The sequence below is a fragment of the Harpegnathos saltator genome, unplaced genomic scaffold (genome assembly GCF_003227715.2).
Source record: "Harpegnathos saltator strain DR-91 unplaced genomic scaffold, Hsal_v8.6 scaffold283, whole genome shotgun sequence".
Classification (NCBI taxonomy): Eukaryota; Metazoa; Arthropoda; class Insecta; order Hymenoptera; family Formicidae; genus Harpegnathos; species Harpegnathos saltator.
Genome location: NW_020230076.1, coordinates 231816 through 255590, shown reverse-complemented (window position 1 = coordinate 255590; position 23775 = coordinate 231816). Strand labels below are relative to the sequence as shown.

At 33.6% G+C, this 23775-nt stretch overlaps 4 protein-coding genes and 1 pseudogene across 6 annotated transcripts; all 5 read right to left on the bottom strand.

Moving 5' to 3' along the window:
• Positions 1 to 286: 286 nt before the first annotated feature.
• On the bottom strand, positions 287 to 4428 carry LOC105189249 (odorant receptor 67b-like). Its single transcript, XM_025299550.1, has 9 exons — positions 3676 to 4428; positions 2799 to 2918; positions 2577 to 2694; positions 2072 to 2336; positions 1848 to 1961; positions 1695 to 1785; positions 1463 to 1608; positions 827 to 959; positions 287 to 744 (listed from the first exon to the last, which is right to left on the bottom strand). The coding sequence occupies exons 1-9, from the start codon at positions 3841 to 3843 to the stop codon at positions 691 to 693; spliced, it is 1209 nt and encodes a 402-aa protein (XP_025155335.1). The 5' UTR covers positions 3844 to 4428; the 3' UTR covers positions 287 to 690.
• A 276-nt stretch (positions 4429 to 4704) lies between these two features.
• LOC112588749 (uncharacterized) lies at positions 4705 to 5481 on the bottom strand (annotated as a pseudogene).
• A 1490-nt stretch (positions 5482 to 6971) lies between these two features.
• LOC109504420 (uncharacterized) lies at positions 6972 to 12176 on the bottom strand. 2 transcript variants are annotated; one of them, XM_025299521.1, is made up of 10 exons: positions 11459 to 12176; positions 10633 to 10752; positions 9939 to 10056; positions 9436 to 9700; positions 9214 to 9330; positions 9047 to 9137; positions 8822 to 8967; positions 8432 to 8454; positions 8264 to 8349; positions 6972 to 8006 (listed from the first exon to the last, which is right to left on the bottom strand). In XM_025299521.1, exons 1-9 carry the CDS (start codon positions 11624 to 11626, stop codon positions 8291 to 8293), a joined length of 1107 nt encoding a protein of 368 aa, XP_025155306.1. In that variant the 5' UTR covers positions 11627 to 12176; the 3' UTR covers positions 6972 to 8006; positions 8264 to 8290. The 2 variants fall into 2 exon arrangements, with proteins under 2 accessions (XP_025155306.1, XP_025155305.1); XM_025299520.1 differs by lacking the exon at positions 6972 to 8006 and having other exon boundaries at positions 8270 to 8349; positions 8432 to 8564.
• A 1146-nt stretch (positions 12177 to 13322) lies between these two features.
• On the bottom strand, positions 13323 to 19852 carry LOC112588748 (uncharacterized). Of its 2 annotated transcripts, XM_025299525.1 has the most exons (7): positions 19825 to 19852; positions 19320 to 19584; positions 19100 to 19216; positions 18947 to 19037; positions 18708 to 18853; positions 13567 to 13699; positions 13323 to 13477 (listed from the first exon to the last, which is right to left on the bottom strand). In XM_025299525.1, exons 2-7 carry the CDS (start codon positions 19508 to 19510, stop codon positions 13424 to 13426), a joined length of 732 nt encoding a protein of 243 aa, XP_025155310.1. In that variant the 5' UTR covers positions 19511 to 19584; positions 19825 to 19852; the 3' UTR covers positions 13323 to 13423. The 2 variants fall into 2 exon arrangements, with proteins under 2 accessions (XP_025155310.1, XP_025155311.1); XM_025299526.1 differs by lacking the exons at positions 18947 to 19037; positions 19825 to 19852 and having other exon boundaries at positions 18708 to 18844; positions 19096 to 19216; positions 19320 to 19631.
• On the bottom strand, positions 19790 to 23774 carry LOC109504421 (uncharacterized). Its single transcript, XM_025299546.1, has 3 exons — positions 22950 to 23774; positions 20039 to 20158; positions 19790 to 19942 (listed from the first exon to the last, which is right to left on the bottom strand). The coding sequence occupies exons 1-3, from the start codon at positions 23115 to 23117 to the stop codon at positions 19790 to 19792; spliced, it is 441 nt and encodes a 146-aa protein (XP_025155331.1). The 5' UTR covers positions 23118 to 23774.
• Position 23775: the final 1 nt, after the last annotated feature.

Genomic DNA, 23775 nt, shown 5'->3' with positions numbered 1-23775 from the left:
ATTTTGTTTCTTTGTTCGTCTTCGTTCAATTGACATCAATATTAGGCACTATTCCCAGAAACGTTTTATTCAACGACTTTAAGTAGCTATTCATTATACAAGTCATCAGAGATTGAGCTTTTTATATATTTCTTAAATACATCGCACCATACAAGTCTAAATACACAAAAATAGTTTCAGAGTTCAGGGACCTGAAATTACGAATTTCGAGAAAATTGTTAATATTATAATATAATCGTTAATTCTTTTTAATTACATTAAAAATGAAATGAGAGAAATCCATAAATAATATTACTGATGGGGCCACTTTATTCATGCAAGATTCGTTCAATTCATTATTAATTCATTACAGATACAATTCATAAATAACATTCGCACTATTAAAATAATACTGAGGCTAAGCACTATAAATAATTTGTGTATGCATACGCAAGTACTTAAATTTACTAAAAATTCAAAATTTAATTCGGTAAATACTGGATATTATTAAGATTTTCATAATATTTCTGCGCCAGAAATATCCATTAAATAATCAATATGTTAATATGTTAATCATAATGTTAATAACTTAGCGACATTGAAATATATCACGCAAAAGTTTATTCAACGGTTGCTTCTAGATAAAAACACTAAGAATTTTTTACAGATTTACCTTACTGTATTCCAATGTACTATTGAATGATGGATGTATCATTGTTGCGTGGAATACATAACAGTAAAGTATGATACCGACGCACCCGCCAACTACAATGCAAGATGTCTTCTGTTATTGTCCATTCCAAACATGTTATATTGAAAATATTTTAATGAATGATGCATTTTTTACCGAAGCAAAACACTCCAAGGATGCTGTAAACAAGCCTCCTACGGTCAGACTGAACGTTTTACTGCCCCTTTGCAACAGAAATAATATCAGTTTCTGCACATGTAAAGGTGTTATGTACCAGCAAACGTTGTACCTATCAAGTTGTTTAAAATTTACTTTCGTTCATCTTGATTTATCGTGTAATCTTGTGACTTGATTGTGTCTTTGAAAACTTTAGGTTTATTCAGAAATTATTTCTTTAACCTCCCTAAATTTATGCACACGTGAGAAATTACAATAAAAACTTAATTGTGGATCGATTGAATATAATTTCTATTATAAATTAGATTGTAATCCAAAGTTGTATTATGTTGACAACTTTCTTCATTAGTTATTAGTTTGTTGTCACTACTTTCCAGCATAAAACTTTGTTATTTTGAATCTTTTATTCTTAGATTTTCCATCATCATTGAGCTATTAATCTTCTTATGCTATTAATCTATCTTATGACACACATGACATAATAAAAGTATAAAATGGAGTATATGTTTAGTACGTTTCCAAGATTACAATTACTTTAACTTCCTCCTCTAACTTGAATTTTATAAAGCGGTTACACGTATGTAATTTTGAGCGTCACATAAAACTGTTTCTTACGCTGTAAAATATACGTGATTATTATGATCAGTAATTTCCTGGCCGGCATAGTTGGCTAAAAACATATATGTAATAATGATAATCCCTGACAGAAGACGTAATATCATTTCCTCCATATCGTTTCCGGACGACAATATCTGAAAAATCTAAGACATTACAGTGTAGTAAATTTCTATTTTATTTCTACAGTTCACTTTTATATATGTTTGTAAACTAACGTAATAAAACTTACACGGAAAAGATTAAAACTTAAGGAAGCTACACCAACCGCAATTAAAAAAAAGAATGTACTGTCAAAACTAGTTATTACATTTTTTGCGAACCTGTAAAGAATAAAATAACTTTATTATATATATTATTTATATCTTGCCAAATAAATACCAACTGCATAGCTTTGCAATGAATGTCTACCGCGTAAGTTATCCTTTTATAAATTGTAATCTCGTCCACCATATTATTCTTGAAAAAAATATTTATTATCGCCAGTTCGATACGGTAACTGTAAACAATTTTTCTATATTAAATAATCATCTCAACTCCGAATAAAAATGCAACATTTCGATAGACACAATCATAATTTTACACACACTTCTACATTCATTTTTTCACCTGGCAATCTTGAATATACTGCAGGCATGTTTAAGAGATACTACTAGCCATGTTCCTGTCCCTATCATTGCAATCGCTCCTATACAAAAAGCTACGTCCATATGTAATATAATGATGTAGAAATATTTTTCTTGATCGATAAAATATTCAGTTACAATCGGCAGGGTACAGCATGATCGAGAACCGTTCATAAACGGTAGGACATTATAAATGTACGGCCAGAATGGCTGGACAATAATAACGGCAAGACTGCATACGGTCACCACTAAAAATATTTTGAGAAATATTCATAAACTAAAGCTTTCGAACCGTTCGATATCAATATAGTCAATATTTATTTGTCAATTAACTACTAGTTTTCGTCTGAAACATTCTTACAAAAACTACTCTATTGTATAATAATTTTTTCTTTCCGTTAAATTAGAAATTCTCTTTTATAATAATAACTTAAATAAAATGCATCTCTTCTTTCACATATAAATAGAATCAAAAGATATCTTCTTACATAAAATATTAATTGTATAACGTTTCGCATCTCGCCCATATTTTTCTAAGATAGCAATCTCGTTCTTATCTTTCAATTCATCACAGATACGCTGAAGTTGCTCCATTAAACACTTTATCTATAAAATCAACTATATAGTACACTATCTCTCGTCCTTAAAACAAAAGAAGTTGGATATGCAAATATATATTACAAAAAGCATGATGAGGCTCTTACACTTACACTTTGAAGATTAATCCAAAATGAGTTGAATTTAATTACAAAGATAGAAAAAAATAACACTGCACCAGAAACTTTAATAACAAGCTGAGCGGAGAGTTGTTCGGCGATTAACGCTGTAAGCTATAAGCGATAAATCTATGAAAAATATATTTGAAGATTTATATACAATATTTATTTCATCAACAAATTTGAGATAATCAACTGCTCTTCCGTGTATAGTAATGTATGTGTATGTATGCACATATGTAAATTACAAAGTTGTAAATATAAATATACTCATTGCGCGAGCAACACATTCTACATCAGCTAAAAGTTTTAATGTAAAAAATATTCGTAATATATACTGAGCTTCTTGTGAGATATAAGGTGAACTTTTCGAAAGGAAAACATATGCTTTAGCTTACATCACAATTATATACTACTTCACTTGACTTCATTAATAGAGCCATATTATAAGTCCATCGCGACTCCAATCTAACATCGAAGCCTTTATATAAATATTATACACATCTAAAATAGCTCAGAGTTTCATTAGGCATATAAATGACGCATAAACTTCTGATGTAAAACAGATAACACTATATTAAAAAGAGTATGTATTCCAATATAAAATATATATCAAAAACATTTTTTGTCCATCTGGGATATGCAAAGTTGTTTCTATAAGCAATGAATTATGTGCGAATATTACTTTGCTCACTATATATATTTAATACATAAATTTCACGTCATAAATTATTATCAAAACGGATTTTTCTTACGACAGGACAAATTTCTCGATATGTAGACTCCGTCGAAACTAAATTGTGTTAAACTATACAGATACGAAGACTATGTAATAGTTATTATATAACGCGATTATAAAATATCGACATACCTGAAATATAATAGAACTCATCAGGATACTGGAAAATAAAATGACGCGGAATCGAACGAATTTCGTTCGCTGATAAGGCCATAAACCTACAGCAAGCAAAAGAATCCGATTAAGACTAAAATTTTGAGACTCGATATTGATCATTTCTTTACGAACATCGAGACACATTTGACCGCGAAAAAGTCGGTGAAAATTCCTACATCTCCCTTTTTCCGAACGATCGATCACGAATTATGTAATTTCCGTCTCGCCTATCGCGAACTCCAACGTAAATTACGTAATTCAACATAAGTGTGACACAAAGCGGCGCGATATACCATCGTGCGATTGTAACACTTGCATTTTAACGACTTTGTCGGAGTGAGTTCGCCGGCGATCGGACTATTAACATAATACGGAAAGAATTCAACACATGTTAATTTCTCATGAAATAACATCGTGAGACAACTCGTCAGCCGAAGTTCGCGCAAGCGCTCTTTTGTCGCTCTTTCAGTTACTTCATTCTGTCACAAGTACTAGTACAACACGTTTGGTTGGTGAAAGAATATTATTCTCATCTGGCGCAAGTTCAGTGTGTCGGTTGTGAAATTACCGTCAATGAAATATAAAGCTATTAACATATAATCACGTCTTGAGGTGAGTAGTGTTTCTTTGTTCGTTTTCGTTCAATTGATATTAACGTTAAGTATTATTCTCAAAAACGTTTAACTCAACGACTTTAAATAGCTATATATTATTTGAATGATGGTTGTGTTATTTATACTTCTTGAATATACCGTACACAATGCCTCTTAATTCACATAAAAACATATATAAATACACACAAAAATAGTTTGCAATTTGGAATTGCAAATTCCATAAGGATTATAAATTGGATAAAGATTATAAATTGGTTTTAAATACGCTAAGCCAGAAATAAAAAGACTGTTAAAATGTATGTGTGTGTGATTATTGAAATATTTATATATTAAAGATATCCAATAAATAGTTCACACAATAAATAATATTAATGAGTTAGAAAAATCGAAATATATCTGGTAAGTTTATTCAACTTTTGCTTTCATACAAAGAAACTACAAATGTTTTTTCAACGTTTACCTACTATATTACAATATTGAATGGTAACTATATTACTGCTGCGTGGAATACATAACGGTAAAGTATGATACCGACGCACTCGCCAACTACAATGCAAGATGTTTTCTGTTATTGTCCATTCCAAACATGCTACATCGAAAATATTTTAATAAATGATGTTTGATATTTGATTTACCGAAGCAAAACACTCCAAGGATGCTGTAAACAAGCCTCCTATTGTCAGGCTGAACGTTTTACTGCCCCTTTGCAATAGAAATAATATCAGTTTCTGCACATGTAAAGGTGCTATGTATCAATAAACGTTGTACCTATCAAGTTGTTTAGAATTTACTTTCGTTTGTTTTATAATCTTGATATATCGCGTAATTATGACTTTATTGTGTAGCTGTGTCTTTGAAAATTTTAAATTTATTCAAGAAATTCCTCTATCTAACCCCCCTAAATTTTTAAGCATATGTGAGAAATTACAACAAAACCTTGATTATAGATTGATGGAATATCATTTCGAATTTTACAATGTGGTTACATATATCATTTTGAGTGTCACATAAAACTGTTTCTTACGCTGTAAGATATATGTAATCATTATGATCAGTAATTTCCTGTCCGGCATAGTTGACTAAAAACATATATATAATAATGATCATCCCTATAAGGAGATGTAATATCATTTCCTCTATATCGTTTCCAGATGACATTACCTGAAAAACCTAAAACATTAAAGTATAGAAAATTTCTATTTTCTCTGCATAGTTCATTTATATAAAAAAATATATATATACATATATGTCTAAAACGTAATAAAACTTACGCGAAAAAGATTAAAACTTAAGGACGCTACACCAACCACAATTAAAAAAAGGAATATACTGTCAAAACTAGTTATTACATTTTTTGCGAACCTGCCAAAAATAAAGTAATTTTATTACACATATTATTTATATATTGCTAAATAAATACCAACTGCATAGCTTTGCAATGAATGTCTACCGCGTAAGTTGTCCTTTTATAAATCGTAATCTTGTCTTCCAGATCGTTATTAATGAAAGAATTATTTGCTATTGCCAGTTCGATACGGTAACTGCAAATAATTTCTCTGTATTAATCTCAACTCCGAATAAAAATGCAACATTTCGATAGACACAATCATAGTTTTACACACACTTCTGCATTCATTTCTTCACTTGGCAATCTTGAATACACTGCAGGCATGTTTAAGAGACACTACTAGCCATGTTCCTGTCCCTATCATTGTAATCGCTCCTATACAAAAAGCTACGTCCATATGTAATATAATGATGTAGAAATATTTTTCTTGATCGATAAAATATTCAGTTACAATCGGCAGGGTACAGCATGATCGAGAACCGTTCATAAACGACAGGACATTATAAATGTACGGCCAGAATGGCTGAACAATAACAACGGCAAGACTGCATACGGTCATTATTAAAAATATTTGGAGGAATATATTCATAAACTAAAACTTTCGAATCGTTCGATATCAATATAGTCAATATTTATTTGTCAACCAACTACTAGTTTTCGTCTGGGATATTCTTACAAAAACTACTCTGTTATATAATAATTTATTTTCTCCGTTTAATTAGAAATTCTCTTTTATAATAATAACTTAAATAAAATGCATCTCTCCCTTCACATATAAAGAATCAAAAGATATCTTCTTACATAAAATATTAATTGTATAACGTTTCGCATCTCGCCCATATTTTTCTAAGATAGCAATCTCGTTCTTGTCTTTCAATTCATCACAGATACGCTGAAGTTGCTCTATTAAACACTTTACCTATAAAATCAACTATATACTATTTCTCGTCCTTTAAGCGAAAGAAGTTGGACATGTAAAAATATTTTACGAAAAGCATGATGGGGCTCAACTTACACTTTGAACGTTAATCCAAAATGAATTGAATTTAATAACGAAGGTAGAAAAAGATTTCGCGGTACAAAAAACATTAACAACAGAATTAAGGGAGAGTGGACCCGTGATTAACGCCGTAAGCTGCAAATAATAAATATATGAAAAATAATATTTGGAAAATTATATATTTATTTCATCAACAAATAACTTAGAATTTCATTATGCATAAAATCACGCATATGCTTTTGATGTAACAGGTACTATAGAAAAAAGAGTATATATTCCAATGTCAAATATATATCAAAAACATTTTTTTTCTATCTGAGGTACGCAAAGTTATTTGTATAAGCATTGAAGTATGTATATATGCGAATACTATTTTGTTCACTATACAGATTTAATACATAAATTTCACATTATAAATTATTATTAAAACAAGTTTTCCTTACGATAGGACAAATTTCTCGATACGTAGATTCCGTAGAACCTAAATTGTGTTAAACTATACAGATGCACAGACTATGTAATAGTTATTATATAATAACGCGATTATAAAATATCGACATACCTGAAATATAATAGAACTCATCAAAATGCTGGAAAATAAGATGACGCGGAATCGGACGAATGTCGTGCGCTGATAAGGCCATAAACCTACGGCGAGCAAAAGAAGGCGATTAAGGCTAAAATGTTGAGACTCGATATTAATCATTTCTTTACGAACATCGAGATGCATTTGACCGCGACAAAGTTGACAAAAATTTTTATATCTCCCTCCTTCCGAACGACCAATTGCGAATTATGTAATTTCCGTCTCGCCCACCGCGAATTCTAACGCAAATTGCATAACTCAACATAAGTGCGAAGTAAAGCGGTGCGATAATATAATGACTTTGTCGGAGTGAGATCGCCAGCAATCGGGCTATCAACATAATATGGAAAGAATTCAAACACATGTTAATCTCTCACGAAATAACATTCGTGAGACAACTCGTCAGTCGAAATTCGCGCAAGCGTAGTCGCTCTTTCAGTCATTCTGTCGCAAGTACTCGTACGACACGTTTGGTCTGTGAAGGAATATCACTCTCATCTGGCGCAAGTTCAATATGTTTGTTGTGAAATTATCGTCGATGAAATATAAAGCTCTATTAGCATATAATCTCGTCTTGAGGTGAGTTCTTTGTTCGTTTTCGTTCGATTGATATTAACGCTAGACATTATTCCCAAAAACGTTTAACTCAACGATTGCAAGTAACTATGTGTTATTTGAATGATGGTTGTGTTATTGTTTTTATTAAATATACCGTACACAATGCCCTCAATACACATAAAAATAGTTTCTGGTTGCGATCTGAAATTGCAAATTTCATAAGAATTATAAATATTCATTTTAATTACGCTAAGACAGAAATGAAAAATCTGTTAAAATGTATATGCATATGACTATTGAAATATTTGTATATTAAAGATATCCAATAAATAGCCCACGCAATAAGTAGCATTAACGAGTTAGAAAAATCGAAATGTATTTTGCGTAAGTTTATTCAATTTTTGCTTTCATACAAATAAACTAGGTTTTTTTTTTACGAATGCTTTTTTAATATTTACCTACTATATTACGATATTGAATGATGACTATATCACTTTTGTGTAGAATACATAACGGTAAAGTATGATACCGACGCACTCGCCAACTATAATGAAAGATATCGTCTATTGTTGTCTACTCGAAATATGCTGCGTTAAATATATTCTAATACATGATGTATCTTGTACCGAAGCGAAACACTCCAAGGATGCTGTAAACAAGCCGCCTACGGTCAGGCTGAACGTTTTACTTCCTCTTTGCAACAGAAATAATATCAGTTTCTGCACATGTAAAGGTGCTATGTACCAGCAAACGTTGTACCTATCAAGTTGTTTAGAATTTGCTTTCGTTTATCTTAATTTATTGTGTGATTATGACTTTATTGTATATGTTTGTGTCTTTGAAAACTTTAGGTTTATTCAGGAAATTTCTATAACTTCACTAAATTTATGCACACGTGAGAAATTACAGCAAAAACTTGATTGTAAATCGATTAAATATCATTTTTAATTTATTTTAATTATAAATTATAATTATTTTAAATATAATTTTGAGCGTTACATAAAACTGTTTCTTACGCTGTAAGGTATACATGATCATTATGATCAGTAATTTCCTGTCCGGCATAGTTGGCTAAAAACATATATATAATAATGACAATTCCTAACAAAAGATGCAATATTATTTCCTCCATATTTTTTCCAAACGATATTATCTGAAAGATCTAAGACATATTGATATGAGAAATTTCTTTCTTTTATATAGTTTATCTTTAAATACATCTAAAACGTAATAAAACTTACGCGGAAAAGATTAAAACTTAAACAAGCCACACCACAGGTAATTAAAAAGAAGAATGTACTGTTAAATCTATTTATTACATTTCCTGCGAACCTACAAAAAAATAAAATAATTTTATTACATATAAATTTATATATTGCTATAAATATTTATAAATAATTATAAATACTGCATGGCTTTGCGGTGAATTTCTACTGCAAAAATTATTCTTTTATAAATCATAATCTTGTTTTTCAGATTGCTATTCTCCAAAGAGTTATTTGTTATCGCCCGTTCAATGCGGTAACTGTAAATAATTTTTCTATTGTTATTAATTTCAATTTCGATTGCGGAAGTAAGATTGTTTCGTTAGACACAATTATAATTTTATACACTACGTTCATTTCTTCACCTGGCAATCTTGAATATACCGCAAGCATGTTTAAGAGACACTGCCAGCCATGTTCCTGTTGCTATCAATATAATCGTTCCTATAGAAAAAGCTGCACTCATATGCAGTATAATAATATAAAAATATTTTTCTTGATCGATGAAATATTCAGTTATAATCGGCACGGTGCAATATGATCGAGACCCGTTTGTAAACGGTAGAATATTATAAATGCATCGCCCGAGTGGTTGGACAATAAGAATAACTAGACTGGTTGCGGTCAAAACTGAGAATATTTAGAAGAATATCTTTTATAAATTAAAATTTTATAGATTTCCATTTGTTCAGTATACTCAAAATTTATTTATCATTCAACTACTAGTCTTTGTCTCGGACGTTTTTACGAACTATTTTGTTATGTAATAATTTATCTTTTCCGTTTAATTTAAAAATCTTTCATAATAACTTAAATGAAATATATTCCTTTTATCACAAATAATGAAATTTAACAGATGTTTTCTTACGTAAAATATTAATTGTATAACGTTTCGCATCTCGGCCATATTTTTCTAAAATAGCAATCTCGTTCTCATCTCTCAATTCATCACATATACGCTGAAGTTGCTCCATTAAATACTTTACCTACAGAATCAGTTACATAATATATTCGTCTTAAAAACAGAAAAAAAGGAGCTTGATATATAGAAATATACAGGGTGTCTCAGAACTTTGGGACACGGGCTCCGTAGGGACATAGAGCTAAGTGAGAGGAACAAAAAAGTCCTGTACCATAATGTGAAAATCGTAATAGTTTTTTAGTAATAACTACGTAAAGTTTGGCGTTTTCCACGCCCATCGCGGCTTATAGACCTCGCTCCGCGGCGAGTATGTGTGCGTAGAGGCTGAGCGATAACGCATCTCGCGACTGACTGTCGCGATGGAGTCTTGGCGCTTTGACGCCGCGCGACGGTCAGCGCGAGCCGCGTTATCGCTCAGACCCCACGCACACAGCTTGCCGCGGAGCGTCTATAGGCCGCGCTGAGCATGGAAAACGCCTAACTTTGCGTTGTTATAATTAAAAAAGCTATTACGATTTTCACATTATGGCACAGGACTTTTTTATTCCTCTCATTAAGCTCTATGTCCCTACGGAGCCCGTGTCCCAAAGTTCTGACATACCCTGTATATTACGACACGTATTAAGAAAATTCAACTTACACTTTGGATGTTAACCAAAAATGAGTTGTATTTAATCGCAAAAGTAGCGAGTAATAACATGGTAGAGAAAACTTTAACAACAAGGTCAAGAGAAAGTTGTACGGTCATAAACGGTGTAAGCTGCAAGCGATAAAACATTTGGAAAGTTATTAATATTTATTTCATATTCAAGTTTGAAATGATCATTCGCTTTACGATGCATAACAACGTGCGTGCGCATGCGCGAATCGAAAAATTATGAATATACATAATGTGTGGACACATATTCTATATCTTGATATAAAAAATAAAAATGTTCGTGGTATATGATGTGAGTCAGAAAAAATACGTCAGATTATATCACAATTATACCTCGATTGAATTTATTTCAGGAGAGTCATATTAGGGGATACATATAAATTCATTTCGATTAATCCAACTTATATACTGAGGGTTTCATATAGATATTCTATATATCTAATTAGTTCGGATTTTCTTCGCATATATAAATTATATATATTACTTTTGATGTAATGAATATTATGTATAAAAAAGAGTAGATGTTTCTATATATAAAATATGTCGGAAGCTATTTTTTCCACTAAGTGTATGCAAATTTGTTTCGAGAAGCAATGAGATATGCACGAGTACTACTTTGCTCGCTCTACAGATCTAATACGTAAATTTCACGCTATACAAATTATTATGATAACGGCTTTTTCTTACGGCAGGACAAATTTCTCGATGCATAGGCTGCATCGAAACTAAATTGTGTTAAACTAAATAGTTGTAAAGACGGCAACGTAACACCTATTGCATAATACGATACGATTAAATACGGACATACCTGAAATACAATAGACCCAATTAGAATGCTAAAAAGTAAGACGACTCGTAATCGAACGAATTTCGTGCGCTGATAAGGCCACAAGCCCACCGCGAGCAAAAGAATCCGATTAAGGCTAAAATGTTGAAACTCGATATTAATCATTTTTTTACGAACATCAAGACACATCTGACCGCGACGAAGTTGACGGAAATTTTTATATCTCCCTCCTTCCGAACGATCAATTATGAATTATGTAATTTCCGTCTCGCCCACCGCGAATTCTAACGCAAATTGCATAACTCAACATAAGTGTGAAGTAAAGCGGTGCGATATACACCATCCTGCGACTATAACACTTGCATTAATGACTTTGTCGGAGTGAGATCGCCAGCAATCGGGCTATCAACATAATACGAAAAGAATTCAAACACATGTTAATCTCTCACGAAATAACATTCGTGAGACAACTCGTCAGTCGAAATTCGCGCAAGCGTAGTCGCTCTTTCAGTCATTCTGTCGCAAGTATTCGTACGACACGTTTGGTCTGTGAAGGAATATCACTCTTATCTGGCACAAGTTCAATATGTTTGTTGTGAAATTATCGTCGATGAAATATAAAGCTTTATTAGCATATAATCTCGTCTTGAGGTGAGTTCTTTGTTCGTTTTCGTTCAATTGATATTAACGCTAAACATTATTCCCAAAAACGTTTAATTCAACGATTGTACGAGGGTAGTCCCAGAAGTACCTGACCTAACAAAGAAAACACAAAAAAATTTCGGAAAAAATATCTTTATTTCTCTACATAGTCTCCTTTTAGCTCAATACACTTTTCAATAGCTTCGATACCCTGTTTATAGTGGGAATCGTCGAGCTCCTCAATATAGCCATCAAGCCACACCTTGGTCCATTGTTTTGACTATTCCTTTGTGTCAGGTATGAAGTGATGGACCCATGTTTCATCCATGGTTACAAATCGACGCAAAAACTCGGCTTTATTGCTGCGAAACTTCACCAAACACTCGATTGCGAAACATCCTCACGACGCTGTTTTTGTTCAAATCGCAGCACCCATCTTGCACACAGCTTTCTCATGTCCAAATTTTCAGTCAATATGCGATGTACAGCACTTTTTGAAATGCCTAACATGTCTGCTAGCTCGCGCACTTTCAGTCGACGGTCATCCAATACCATTTTGTGGATTTTCTTCACCATTTCTGGCGTGGTCACCTCATTTGGTCGACCACTGCGATGTTCGTCTTGGCAGCTCGCACGGCCTCGTTTAAACTCTGCCACCCAATATTTTACTGTTGTAAACGGAGGAGCAGACTCCCCCAGAGTAGAATCTAGCTCCGCTTTCATATTGGTTGGACTGAGGTCTTTCAAATGAAAGTATTGTATCACATACCGATGAGCAATTTTTTCCATGTTTACAAATTCATTGAGAGCGTTCACTATTGATGGCTGCCAAACAAATACTAAACAACGTAGCGAGTCAAACTTCAAACTTAAGCTTTATAAGGTTGGTACTCTCTACCATAGTCATTCTTTTCAAACAACAACCGCTATCTATACGTCAAGTCAGGTACTTCTGGGACTACCCTCGTAAGTAGCTATGTGTATTTGAATGATGGTTGTGTTATTATTTTTATTAAATATACCGTACACAATGCCCTTCAATACACATGAAGATAGTTTTTGGTTGCGATCTGAAATTGCAAATTTCATAAGAATTATAAATATTCGTTTTAATTATGCTAAAACAAAAATGAAAAGACTGATAAAATGTATATGTGTATGACTATTGAAATATTTGTATATTAAAGATATCCCATAAATAGTTCACACAATAAGTAATATTAATGAGTTAGAAAAATCGAAATATATCTGGTAAGTTTATTCAACTTTTGCTTTCATACAAAGAAACTACAAATGTTTTTTCAACGTTTACCTACTATATTACAATATTGAATGGTAACTATATTACTGCTGCGTGGAATACATAACGGTAAAGTATGATACCGACGCACTCGCCAACTACAATGCAAGATGTTTTCTGTTATTGTCCATTCCAAACATGCTACATCGAAAATATTTTAATAAATGATGTTTGATATTTGATTTACCGAAGCAAAACACTCCAAGGATGCTGCAAACAAGCCTCCTACTGTCAGGCTGAATGTTTTACTGCCCCTTTGCAACAGAAATAATATCAGTTTCTGCACATGTAAAGGTGCTATGTACCAACAAACGTTGTACCTATCAAGTTGTTTAAAATTTACTTTTGTTTATTTTATAATCCAGATTTATCGTGTAATCATGACTTTATTGTGTAGCTATGTCTTTGAAAACTTTAGATTTATTCAGGAAGTTCCTCTATCTAAACCTCTCTTAAGCTGGTAGGACCAACTGGGCAGAATCGATTCAGACCTATTGCATTATTTAGTACTTATTTTGTACTAATTTGTAACAACGATAAAAATTTTGTACTATGTGCCGTTTAAAAAAAAGACGTGGCGTTACTAGCTTAATATTAAGCTAGCAGGACCACGTTAAAAAAAAAAAAATAAAACAAAGGTAGAAATAAAAAGGACTGAATTTGTACTAATTTGCACCATTAAAAAAAACTTAATATACCAAACTATTTGAAACAACCTCTAATTGAATTCAAATCTGTTATACTCAAGAGTAAAGTACAACAAAGTAAGTATCTTTGCACGAACAGAATCAATCGTTATTTTTACATAAGAAGCAACATAATTTGTATGTTAAAATATAAAGTTTCAGATTTTGTATCCTCGCCGTTCCTTCGGAAACTATCCCGAACTCCATTAGCCTCAAGAGTAAAGTACCTTTTTGCATGAGCAGAATCAACCGTTACTCCTACATAAGAAGCAACATAATTTGTACCGTTAAAATATAAAGTCTCAGATTTTGTACCCTCGCCGTTCCTTCGGAAATTATCCTGAACTTCTATTATCCTCAAGAGTAAAGTGCTCTTTTGCGTGAGCTGAATCAATCGTTACTCCTACATAAGAAGCAACATAATTTGTACCGTTAAAATATAAAGTTTCAGATTTTGTATCCTTGCCGTTCCTTCGGAAACTATCCCGAACTCCATTAGCCTCAAGAGTAAAGTACCTTTTTGCATGAGCAGAATCAACCGTTACTCCTACATAAGAAGCAACATAATTTGTACCGTTAAAATATAAAGCACCGAATTTTAACATACAAATTATGTTGCTTCTTATGTAAAAATAACGATTGATTCTGTTCGTGCAAAGATACTTACTTTGTTGTACTTTACTCTTGAGTATAACAGATTTGAATTCAATGCACCGGTGCATCGGTGCTTAACGAAATAGTATGCGATTCGTCTAAAATTCTTTTCATCACAACTTACTTGTGCTTTTATGGGCTTCTTTAATATTGACGATTACATTTTGAAATTCTAATTTAAATGAATGTTATAATCAAATTAATGTCGCATATGCTATAAAACAAGTAATCAAAAACTGGTAAAACTTAAAATATTAGGTGTACAACTTTGCTTCCGCCGTTTTCCTATAGATGGCTTTAGCGGTAAGTAGTGGTAAGTAGTGGTCGAAATAAATAGATCATAGACGTCATGCAATAAACTTGGGCATCTGTCAACATAACCCCATAGAAACATTAGTCGATTTGTGTCTGCATCATAATGTTATTCTCGATTGAAAATGTCAGTTTACGAGACAAATTCTTGTCATTTGCGGGAGGTTTTAATTTTCTGCTTCAATATGAAGAAATCTGCGGCTGAGGCTCATGGAATGCTCTCAAATATTTATGGTGAGGCCGCTATTAGTGAAAGAACATGTCATGAGTGGTTTCAACGCTTCAAGAACGGTGATTTTCACGTCGAAGACCGGCATAGCGGTGGAAGAGAGAAGGTTTTCGAACATGTAGAATTGGAGGCATTACTTAATGAAGACGCGTGTCAAAGTCAAGAAGAATTGGTACGATCATTGGGAGTGACTCAACAAGCAATTTCAAAACGCCTCAAAGACATGGGAATGATTCGGAAGCAAGGAGATTAAGTGCCGTACGAGTTGAAACCAAGAGATGTTGAACGGCGTTTGTTTGCTTGTGAACAGTTGCTTGAAAGGCGGAAAGACGGAAGGGATTTCTGCATCGCATTGTGACTGGGGACGAAAAATGGGTTCATTACGATAACCCCAAGCGCAGAAAATCATGGGCATATCCCGGCCATGCTTCCACGTCGACAGCCAAACCGAATATTCACGGCTTCAAGGTCATGCTCTGTATTTGGTAGGACCAGCTCGGCGTAGTGTATTATGAGCTGTTAAAACCGACTGAAACAATCACAGACAATCGTTCTCGAACGCAATTAATGCGTTTGAGCCGAGCATTGAAAGACAAACGGCCGCAATATAACGAGAGACACGATAAAGTGATTTTGCAGCATGACAATGCTCGACCTCATGTTGCGAAAGTGGTCAAGACATACTTGGAAACGTTGAAATGAGAAGTCCTACCCCACCCGCCGTATTCTCCAGACATTGCTTCCTCTGACTAACACTTGTTTCGATCAATGGCACACGGCCTGGTTGACCAGCACTTCCGGTCTTATGAAGAAGTAAGAAATTGGATCGATTTGTGGATCGCTTCAAAAGATGACCAGTTTTTTCAACGCGGGATAACGTTGCCCGAAAGATGAGAGAAAGTAGTGGCCAGCGATGGACAATACTTTGAATCATAAATGTACAACCAGTTTTTTACAATAAAGCCTCGAATTTCGGAAAAAAAAACGGCGAAAGCAAAGTTGTACACCTAATAGAAAAAAATAAAAACTTTTCTTACGTGCAATTGAGCAACCAATATTCTTCAGAAACATAATAAAATTTTCAATATATTTTTAAGTCTATAAAATTTTAAGTGCATAGTGACCACTGTATAATTTTACGAAGGAAGAGCGGTGGTATAAAATATTAAACTTTATATGTTAGCTACACAAATTATGATTTCATCAATGTAGAAGTGACGATTGATGCTGTTTATGACAAGCTTTACTCAGCATAATACGTGTCGGAAACAGTTTTCGAAAAAACGGCGGAGGTACGAAATTTCTAACTTTATATTTTAAGGGTACAAATTATGTTGCTTCTAATATAGGAGTAACGATTGATTATGCTCATGCAAAAGGGTACTTTACTCTTGAGACTAATGGGAGTTCGGGATAGTTTCCGAAGGAATGGCGAGGGAACAAAATCTGAAACTTTATATTTTAACGGTACAAATGTTACTTTTTACGAGGGTAGTCCCAGAAGTACCTGACCTAACAAAGAAAACAAAAAATTTGGGAAAAATATCTTTATTTCTCTACATAATCTCCTTTTAGCTCAATAGACTTTTCCCAGCGATGTTCAATAGCTTCGATACCTTGTTTATAGTGGGAATCATTAGTTTTACCCAGGTGTATCGGACCCTTATAGTGGGAATCGTCGAGCTCCTAAAAATAGTCATCAACCGCAGACTCCACCTCTTCATTGTTGGCAAATCTTTTACCACCGAGCCATTTTTTCAAGTTTGGAAACAGAAAATAATCCGAGGGGGCTAAATCTGGCGAATAGAGTGCGTGAGGGAGCAATTCGAACTTTAACTCATTGATTTTGGCCATCGCGATAACAGATGTGTGAACTGGTGCATTGTCTTGATGAAACAAAACTTTCTTTTTCGCCAAATGCGGCCGTTTTTTCTTGATTTCATCACACAAACGCTGCAATAAGTTCGCATAATACTCGCCGTTGATTGTTTTCCTTTTCTGAAGATAATGAATGAAAATTATCCCACGCGCATCCCAAAAAATTGACGCCATGATCTTGCCTGCAGATGGAACTGTTTTCGCCTTCTTTGGAGCCGATTCTCCCCTTTCAGTCCATTGTTTTGACTGTTCCTTCGTCTCAGGTGTGAAGTGATGGATCCATGTTTCATCCATGGTTATGAATCGACTCAAAAACTCGGCTTTATTGCTGCGAAATTTCGCCAAACACTCGATTGAAACATCCTCATGACGCTGTTTTTGTTCAAATCGTGGCACCCATCTTGCGCACAGCTTTCTCATGTCCAAATTTTCAGTCAATATGCGATGTACAGCACTTTTTGAAATGCCTAACATGTCTGCCAGCTCGCACACTTTCAGTCGACGGTCATCCAATACCATTTTGTGGATTTTCTTCACCATTTCTGGCGTGGTCACCTCATTTGGTCGACCACTGCGATGTTCGTCTTGGCAGCTCGTACGGCCTCGTTTAAACTCTGCTACCCAACTTTTACTGTTGTAAACGAAGGAGCAGATTCCCGCAGAATAGAATCTAGCTCCGCTTTGATATTGGTTGACTGAGGCCTTTCAAATGAAAGTATTGTATCACATAACGATGAGCAATTTTTTCCATGTTTACAAATTCCCTGAGAGCGTTCACTATTGATGGCTGCCAAACAAATACTAAACAACGTAGCGAGTCAAACTTCAAACTTAAGCTTTATAAGGTTGGTACTTTCTACCATAGTCATTCTTTTCAAACAATAACCGCTATCTACGTCAAGTCAGGTACTTCTGGGACTACCCTCGTATGTAGGAGTAACGATTGATTCTGCTTATGCAAAAGGGTACTTTACTCTTGAAACTAATGAGAATTCGGGATAATTTCCGAAGGAACGGCGAGGGTATAAAATCTGAAACTTTATATTTTAACAGTACAAATTATGTTGCTTCTTATGTAAAAATAACCATTGATTAGGTTCGTGCAAAGACACTTTACTCTTGAGTATATCAGATTTTAATTCAATTAGAGGTTGTTTCAAACAGTTTGATATATTAAGTTTTTTTTAATGGCACAAATTAGTCCAAATTCAGTCTTTTTCATTTCTACCTTTGTTTTATTTTTTTATTTTTTCTTTAATGTGGTTCTGCTAGCTTAATATTAAGCTAGCAGCGCCACGTTTTTTTTTTAAACTGCACATAATAATAAAAGATTTTTATCGATGGTACAAATTAATACAAAATAAGTACTAAATAATGCAATGGGTCTGAATCGATTCTGCCCAGTTGGTCCCGCCAGCTTAAGAGAGGTTCTATCTAACCCCCCTAAATTTTTAAGTATACGTGACAAATTACAACAAAATCTTGATTATAGATCAATGGAATATCATTTCGAATTTTACAATGTGGTTACATATATCATTTTGAGCGTCATATAAAACTATTTCTTACGCTGTAAGATATATGTAATCATTATGATCAGTAATTTCCTGTCCGGCATAGTTGGCTAAAAACATATATATAATAATGATCATCCCTGTAAGGAGACGTAATATCATTTCCTCCATATCGTTTCCAGATGACATTACCTGAAAAACCTAAAACATTAAAGTATAGAAAATTTCTATTTTCTCTGCACAATTAATTTATATAAAATATATATATATATATCTAAACATAATAAAACTTACGCGAAAAAGATTAAAACTTAAGGAAGCTACACCAACCACGATTAAAAAAAAGAATGTACTGTCAAAACTAGTTATTACATTTTTTGCGAACCTGCCAAAAATAAAATAATTTTATTACACATATTATTTATATATTGCTAAATAAATACCAACTGCATAGCTTTGCAATGAATGTCTACCGCGTAAGTTATCCTTTCATAAATCGTAATCTTGTCTTCCAGATCGTTATTAATGAAACAATTATTTGCTATTGCTAGTTCGATACGGTAACTGCAAATAATTTCTCTGTATTAATCTCAACTCCGAATAAAAATGCAACATTTCGATAGACACAATCATAGTTTTACACACACTTCTACATTCATTTTTTCACCTGGCAATCTTGAATATACTGCAGGCATGTTTAAGAGATACTACTAGCCATGTTCCTGTCCCTATCATTGCAATCGCTCCTATACAAAAAGCTACGTCCATATGTAATATAATGATGTAGAAATATTTTTCTTGATCGATAAAATATTCAGTTACAATCGGCAGGGTACAGCATGATCGAGAACCGTTCATAAACGGTAGGACATTATAAATGTACGGCCAGAATGGCTGGACAATAATAACGGCAAGACTGCATACGGTCACCACTAAAAATATTTTGAGAAATATTCATAAACTAAAGCTTTCGAACCGTTCGATATCAATATAGTCAATATTTATTTGTCAACTAACTACTAGTTTTCGTCTGAAACATTCTTACAAAAACTACTCTATTGTATAATAATTTTTTCTTTCCGTTAAATTAGAAATTCTCTTTTATAATAATAACTTAAATAAAATGCATCTCTTCTTTCACATATAAATAGAATCAAAAGATATCTTCTTACATAAAATATTAATTGTATAACGTTTCGCATCTCGTCCATATTTTTCTAAGATAGCAATCTCGTTCTTATCTTTCAATTCATCACAGATACGCTGAAGTTGCTCCATTAAACACTTTACCTATAAAATCAACTATGTACTATTTCTCGTCCTTTAAGCGAAAGAAGTTGGACATGTAAAAATATTTTACGAAAAGCATGATGAGGCTCAACTTACACTTTGAACGTTAATCCAAAATGAATTGAATTTAATAACGAAGGTAGAAAAAGATAATGCGGTACAAAAAACATTAACAATAGAATTAAGGGAGAGTGGTCCCGTGATTAACGTCGTAAGCTGCAAATAATAAATATATGTAAAATAATATTTGAAAAATTATATATTTATTTCATCAACAAATAACTTAGAATTTCATTATGCATAAAATCACGCACATGCTTTTGATGCAGGTATTATAGAAAAGAGAGTATATATTCCAATGTCAAATATACAGGGTGAAGAAAAAACCCCGGGACCCCTGAAAATTTCGAAAAATATACACTTTATAAAGAAATATTTCAGACAAAAGTTGTAGCGTTGAAAAAGATCTATTTACTGATCTTAACAATTTGATTTTGGGTGGCGTCATCAAGGTCAGGACAAGGTTGCCTCGGATTTTTTAAATGGAGCTTCCAATTTTTTATTGCATATTCTTGTAGCCCTTCTTCAGACCTTTTCAAAGCACTATGGTTTTATCCAATTTGAATAAGCTGTTCTGAAGTTATCGAGTTTTTTAAAGTAAGAAATCTAGCCAACTAAGGCAAGTCGAAGGATGATCCGGCCAACTAAGGCAAGGTCGTAGGATGATCCGGCCAACTAAGGCAAGATCGGAGGATGATCCGGCCAACTAAGGCAAAGTCGGAGTATTCGAGCCAACTAAGACAAGATCGGAGGACGATCCAGCCAACTCGTAAAAATAATTGCGCGACTACCTTCCAGGCGTTGGCTCCTATTGGCTTGTCTTAATTTCGTTGATTGATTTATTTCAGTTATTTATTTATTTGAACTATTCTGCTGTTCGATGTTTATTTCTTCCATTTACTCATTTAATACTCATTACAGTTTAGTGAATCGCAAACTCGACTGAAATTCCTCTATTTTTTTGAAAATTATTAAGAAACAGTTTGAAGCTAGTTGTAAGCTGACTTAATTGCACTTCATTCCGTGCTCATTATTATTCTTCAGCACTGTCTTTAGAATAATTTTGAATTGATCCAAATATTAATTTAGTCGATTAGATTAAGTCTTATCACTTCTGCTTGTCAATATGGCAAGTCTTTCAGAACGAGAACGCGTATCTCTTTTGATGAGAGTATGGGATGATCGACTAAGGTCGTACAATGATGTGAGGCGGCTTTTTAATGAAACTTTTCGTAAACAGGGTAATGCCATTTCAAAATCTACCGTTGAAAGAACGATAAGGTGTTTTCAGGAAAATGGAAGTGTGAAAAATCGTGCAATACTAAGTAGGCCAGTATCAGCAACAAGTGTAGAAAAATCATTAGATGTTCTACAATCCTTTATCGAAAATCCGCATGATTCGACTCGCAAAGTAGGACAGCAACATGAAATAGATCAAATGTCTGTGCTTAAAATATTGAAAATGAATAAATTTCATCCTTATAAGATCCATCTTGTACAAGAGCTAAATGAAGATGATCTTGATAGGCGCATTGAATTTTGTGATTTGATGATGGAAAAAATAGCCGAAGATCCTAACTATCTATCAAATGTAATATTTTCAGATGAGGCAACATTTCAGTTAAATGGCCACGTTAATCGACACAATTGTAGATTTTGGTCAGATACAAATCCTCACTGGATTAAAAAAACACACACGCAGTATCCACAAAAAGTGAATGTTTGGGTTTAAGGCATTTTGAATAATATTCTCATAGATCCACTCTTTATTGACGGAAATCTAACAGCGATAAAATATGAGAATATGCTAAGAAACGAAATAGTTCCAGCGATACAAGCAATCATGGATGACAATTTCGAGCATACATGGTTTCAACAAGATGGGACGTCCGTAATTATCTGGATACAGTGTTTCCTCATCGATGGATAGGTAGAAGAGGATCTATAGAATGGCCTCCTCGATCACCCGATTTATCACCTAACGATTACTTCCTGTGGGGCTATTTAAAAGATAGAGTTTACAAAACGAAACGAAACCACAAAATTTGGATGATTTACTAAATCGAATTCTTGATGAAGCTGCTCTCATCCCTGCTGATTACATTCAAAAAGTCGTTTCATCTCTCTACGATAGATTAGCTTATTGTCAAACTGTTGATGGCGGACATTTTGAACAATTATTTTAAAGCTCTCCAGTATTGCCTTAGTTGGCCGGACAACTCCTGACTTTGCCTTAGTTGGTCGGATCATCCTACGATCTTCCCTTAGTTGGCTGGATCATCCTTTCTGATTTTGCCTTAGTTGGCCGGGTCATCCTCCGATCTTGTCTTAGTTGGCTGGATCATCCTCCGATCTTGCCTTAGTTGGTTAGATATCTTACTTTAAAAAACTCGACAACTTCGAAACAGCTTATTCAAATTAGATAAAACCATAGTGCTTTGAAAAGGTCTGAAGAAGGGCTATAAGAATATGTAGTAAAAAATTGGGGGTTCCATTTAAAAAATTCGAGGTGACCTTGTCCTGATCCACCCTTGTTGATGACGCCATCCAAGGTCAAATTGTTAAGATCGGTAAATAGATCTTTTTCAACGCTACAACTTTTGTCTGAAACATTTTTTTATAAAGTGTATAATTTTCGAAATTTTCAGGGGTCCCGGGGTTTTTTCTTCACTCTGTATACCAAAAACATTTTTTTTCTATCTGAGGTACGCAAAGTTATTTGTATAAGCATTGAGGTATGTATATATGCGAATACTACTTTGTTCACTATACAGATTTAATACGTAACTTTCACATTATAAATTATTATTAAAACAGGTTTTCCTTACGACAGGACAAATTTCTCGATATGTAGATTCCGTCGAACCTAAATTGTGTTAAATTATACTAATGCACAGACTATGTAATAGTTATTACCTAATAACGCGATTATAAAATATCGACATACCTGAAATATAATAGAACTCATCAAAATGCTGGAAAATAAGATGACGCGGAATCGGACGAATTTCGTTCGCTGATAAGGCCATAAACCTACGGCAAGCAAAAGAATCCGATTAAGACTAAAATGTTGAGACTCGATATTAATCATTTCTTTACGAACATCAAGACACATCTGACCGCGACAAAGTTGACGAAAATTTTTATATATCCCTCCTTCCGAATGACCAATTGCGAATTATGTAATTTCCGTCTCGCTTACCGCGAATTCTAACGCAAATTGCATAACTGAACATAAGTGTGACACAAAGCGATGCGATATACACCACCCTGCGACTGTAACACTTGCATTAATGACTTTGTCGGAGTGAAATCGCCGGCAATCGGACTATCAACATAATACGGAAAGAATTCAAACACATGTTAATTTCTCACGAAATAACATTCGTGAGACAATTCGTCAGTCAAAATTCGCGCAAGCGTAGTCGCTCTTTCAGTTATTTCATTCTGTCGCAAGTACTCGTATGACACGTTTGGTCTGTGAAGAAATATCACTCTCATCTGGCGCAAGTTCAATATTGTGTTCAGTATTTGTTGTGAAATTATCGTCGATGTAATATAAAGTTCTATTAACATATAATCTCGTCTTGAGGTGTGTTGTGTTTCTGTGTTCGTTTTCGTTCGATTGATATTATCGCTAAGTGTTATTTCCAGAAACGTTGAACTCAACGACTTTAACTATGTGTTATTTGAAAAATGGTTGCGTTATTTATATTTATTAAATATACCATATACAATGCCATCCAATACACATAAAAATAGTTTCTATTTGC

What these genes read in the sequence shown, in the direction of transcription:
- LOC109504421 (XM_025299546.1), bottom strand. Translation starts at nt 23,117, where the DNA reads ATGTGTCTTGATGTTCGTAAAGAAATGATTAATATCGAGTCTCAACAT. An exon ending in TGAGTTCTATTATATTTCAG is followed by an intron (nt 20,159 to 22,949) that starts GTATGTCGATAT and finishes TATTATTTGCAG; the next exon opens with CTTACGACGTTAATCACGGG. An exon ending in TTTGGATTAACGTTCAAAGT is followed by an intron (nt 19,943 to 20,038) that starts GTAAGTTGAGCC and finishes TTGATTTTATAG; the next exon opens with GTAAAGTGTTTAATGGAGCA.
- LOC109504420 (XM_025299520.1), bottom strand. Translation starts at nt 11,626, where the DNA reads ATGTGTCTTGATGTTCGTAAAAAAATGATTAATATCGAGTTTCAACAT. An exon ending in TAAGTTTTAATCTTTTCCGC is followed by an intron (nt 8,968 to 9,046) that starts GTAAGTTTTATT and finishes AATATGTCTTAG; the next exon opens with ATCTTTCAGATAATATCGTT. An exon ending in CCTTGGAGTGTTTCGCTTCG is followed by an intron (nt 8,350 to 8,431) that starts GTACAAGATACA and finishes CTTTCATTATAG; the next exon opens with TTGGCGAGTGCGTCGGTATC.
- LOC112588748 (XM_025299525.1), bottom strand. Translation starts at nt 19,510, where the DNA reads ATGAACGGTTCTCGATCATGCTGTACCCTGCCGATTGTAACTGAATAT. An exon ending in AGTATATTCAAGATTGCCAG is followed by an intron (nt 19,217 to 19,319) that starts GTGAAAAAATGA and finishes AATTATTTGCAG; the next exon opens with TTACCGTATCGAACTAGCAA. An exon ending in GATTACATATATCTTACAGC is followed by an intron (nt 13,700 to 18,707) that starts GTAAGAAATAGT and finishes ACAACTTGATAG; the next exon opens with GTACAACGTTTGTTGGTACA.
- LOC105189249 (XM_025299550.1), bottom strand. Translation starts at nt 3,843, where the DNA reads ATGTGTCTCGATGTTCGTAAAGAAATGATCAATATCGAGTCTCAAAAT. An exon ending in AGTATATTCAAGATTGCCAG is followed by an intron (nt 1,962 to 2,071) that starts GTGAAAAAATGA and finishes AATTGTTTACAG; the next exon opens with TTACCGTATCGAACTGGCGA. An exon ending in AATCACGTATATTTTACAGC is followed by an intron (nt 960 to 1,462) that starts GTAAGAAACAGT and finishes ACAACTTGATAG; the next exon opens with GTACAACGTTTGCTGGTACA.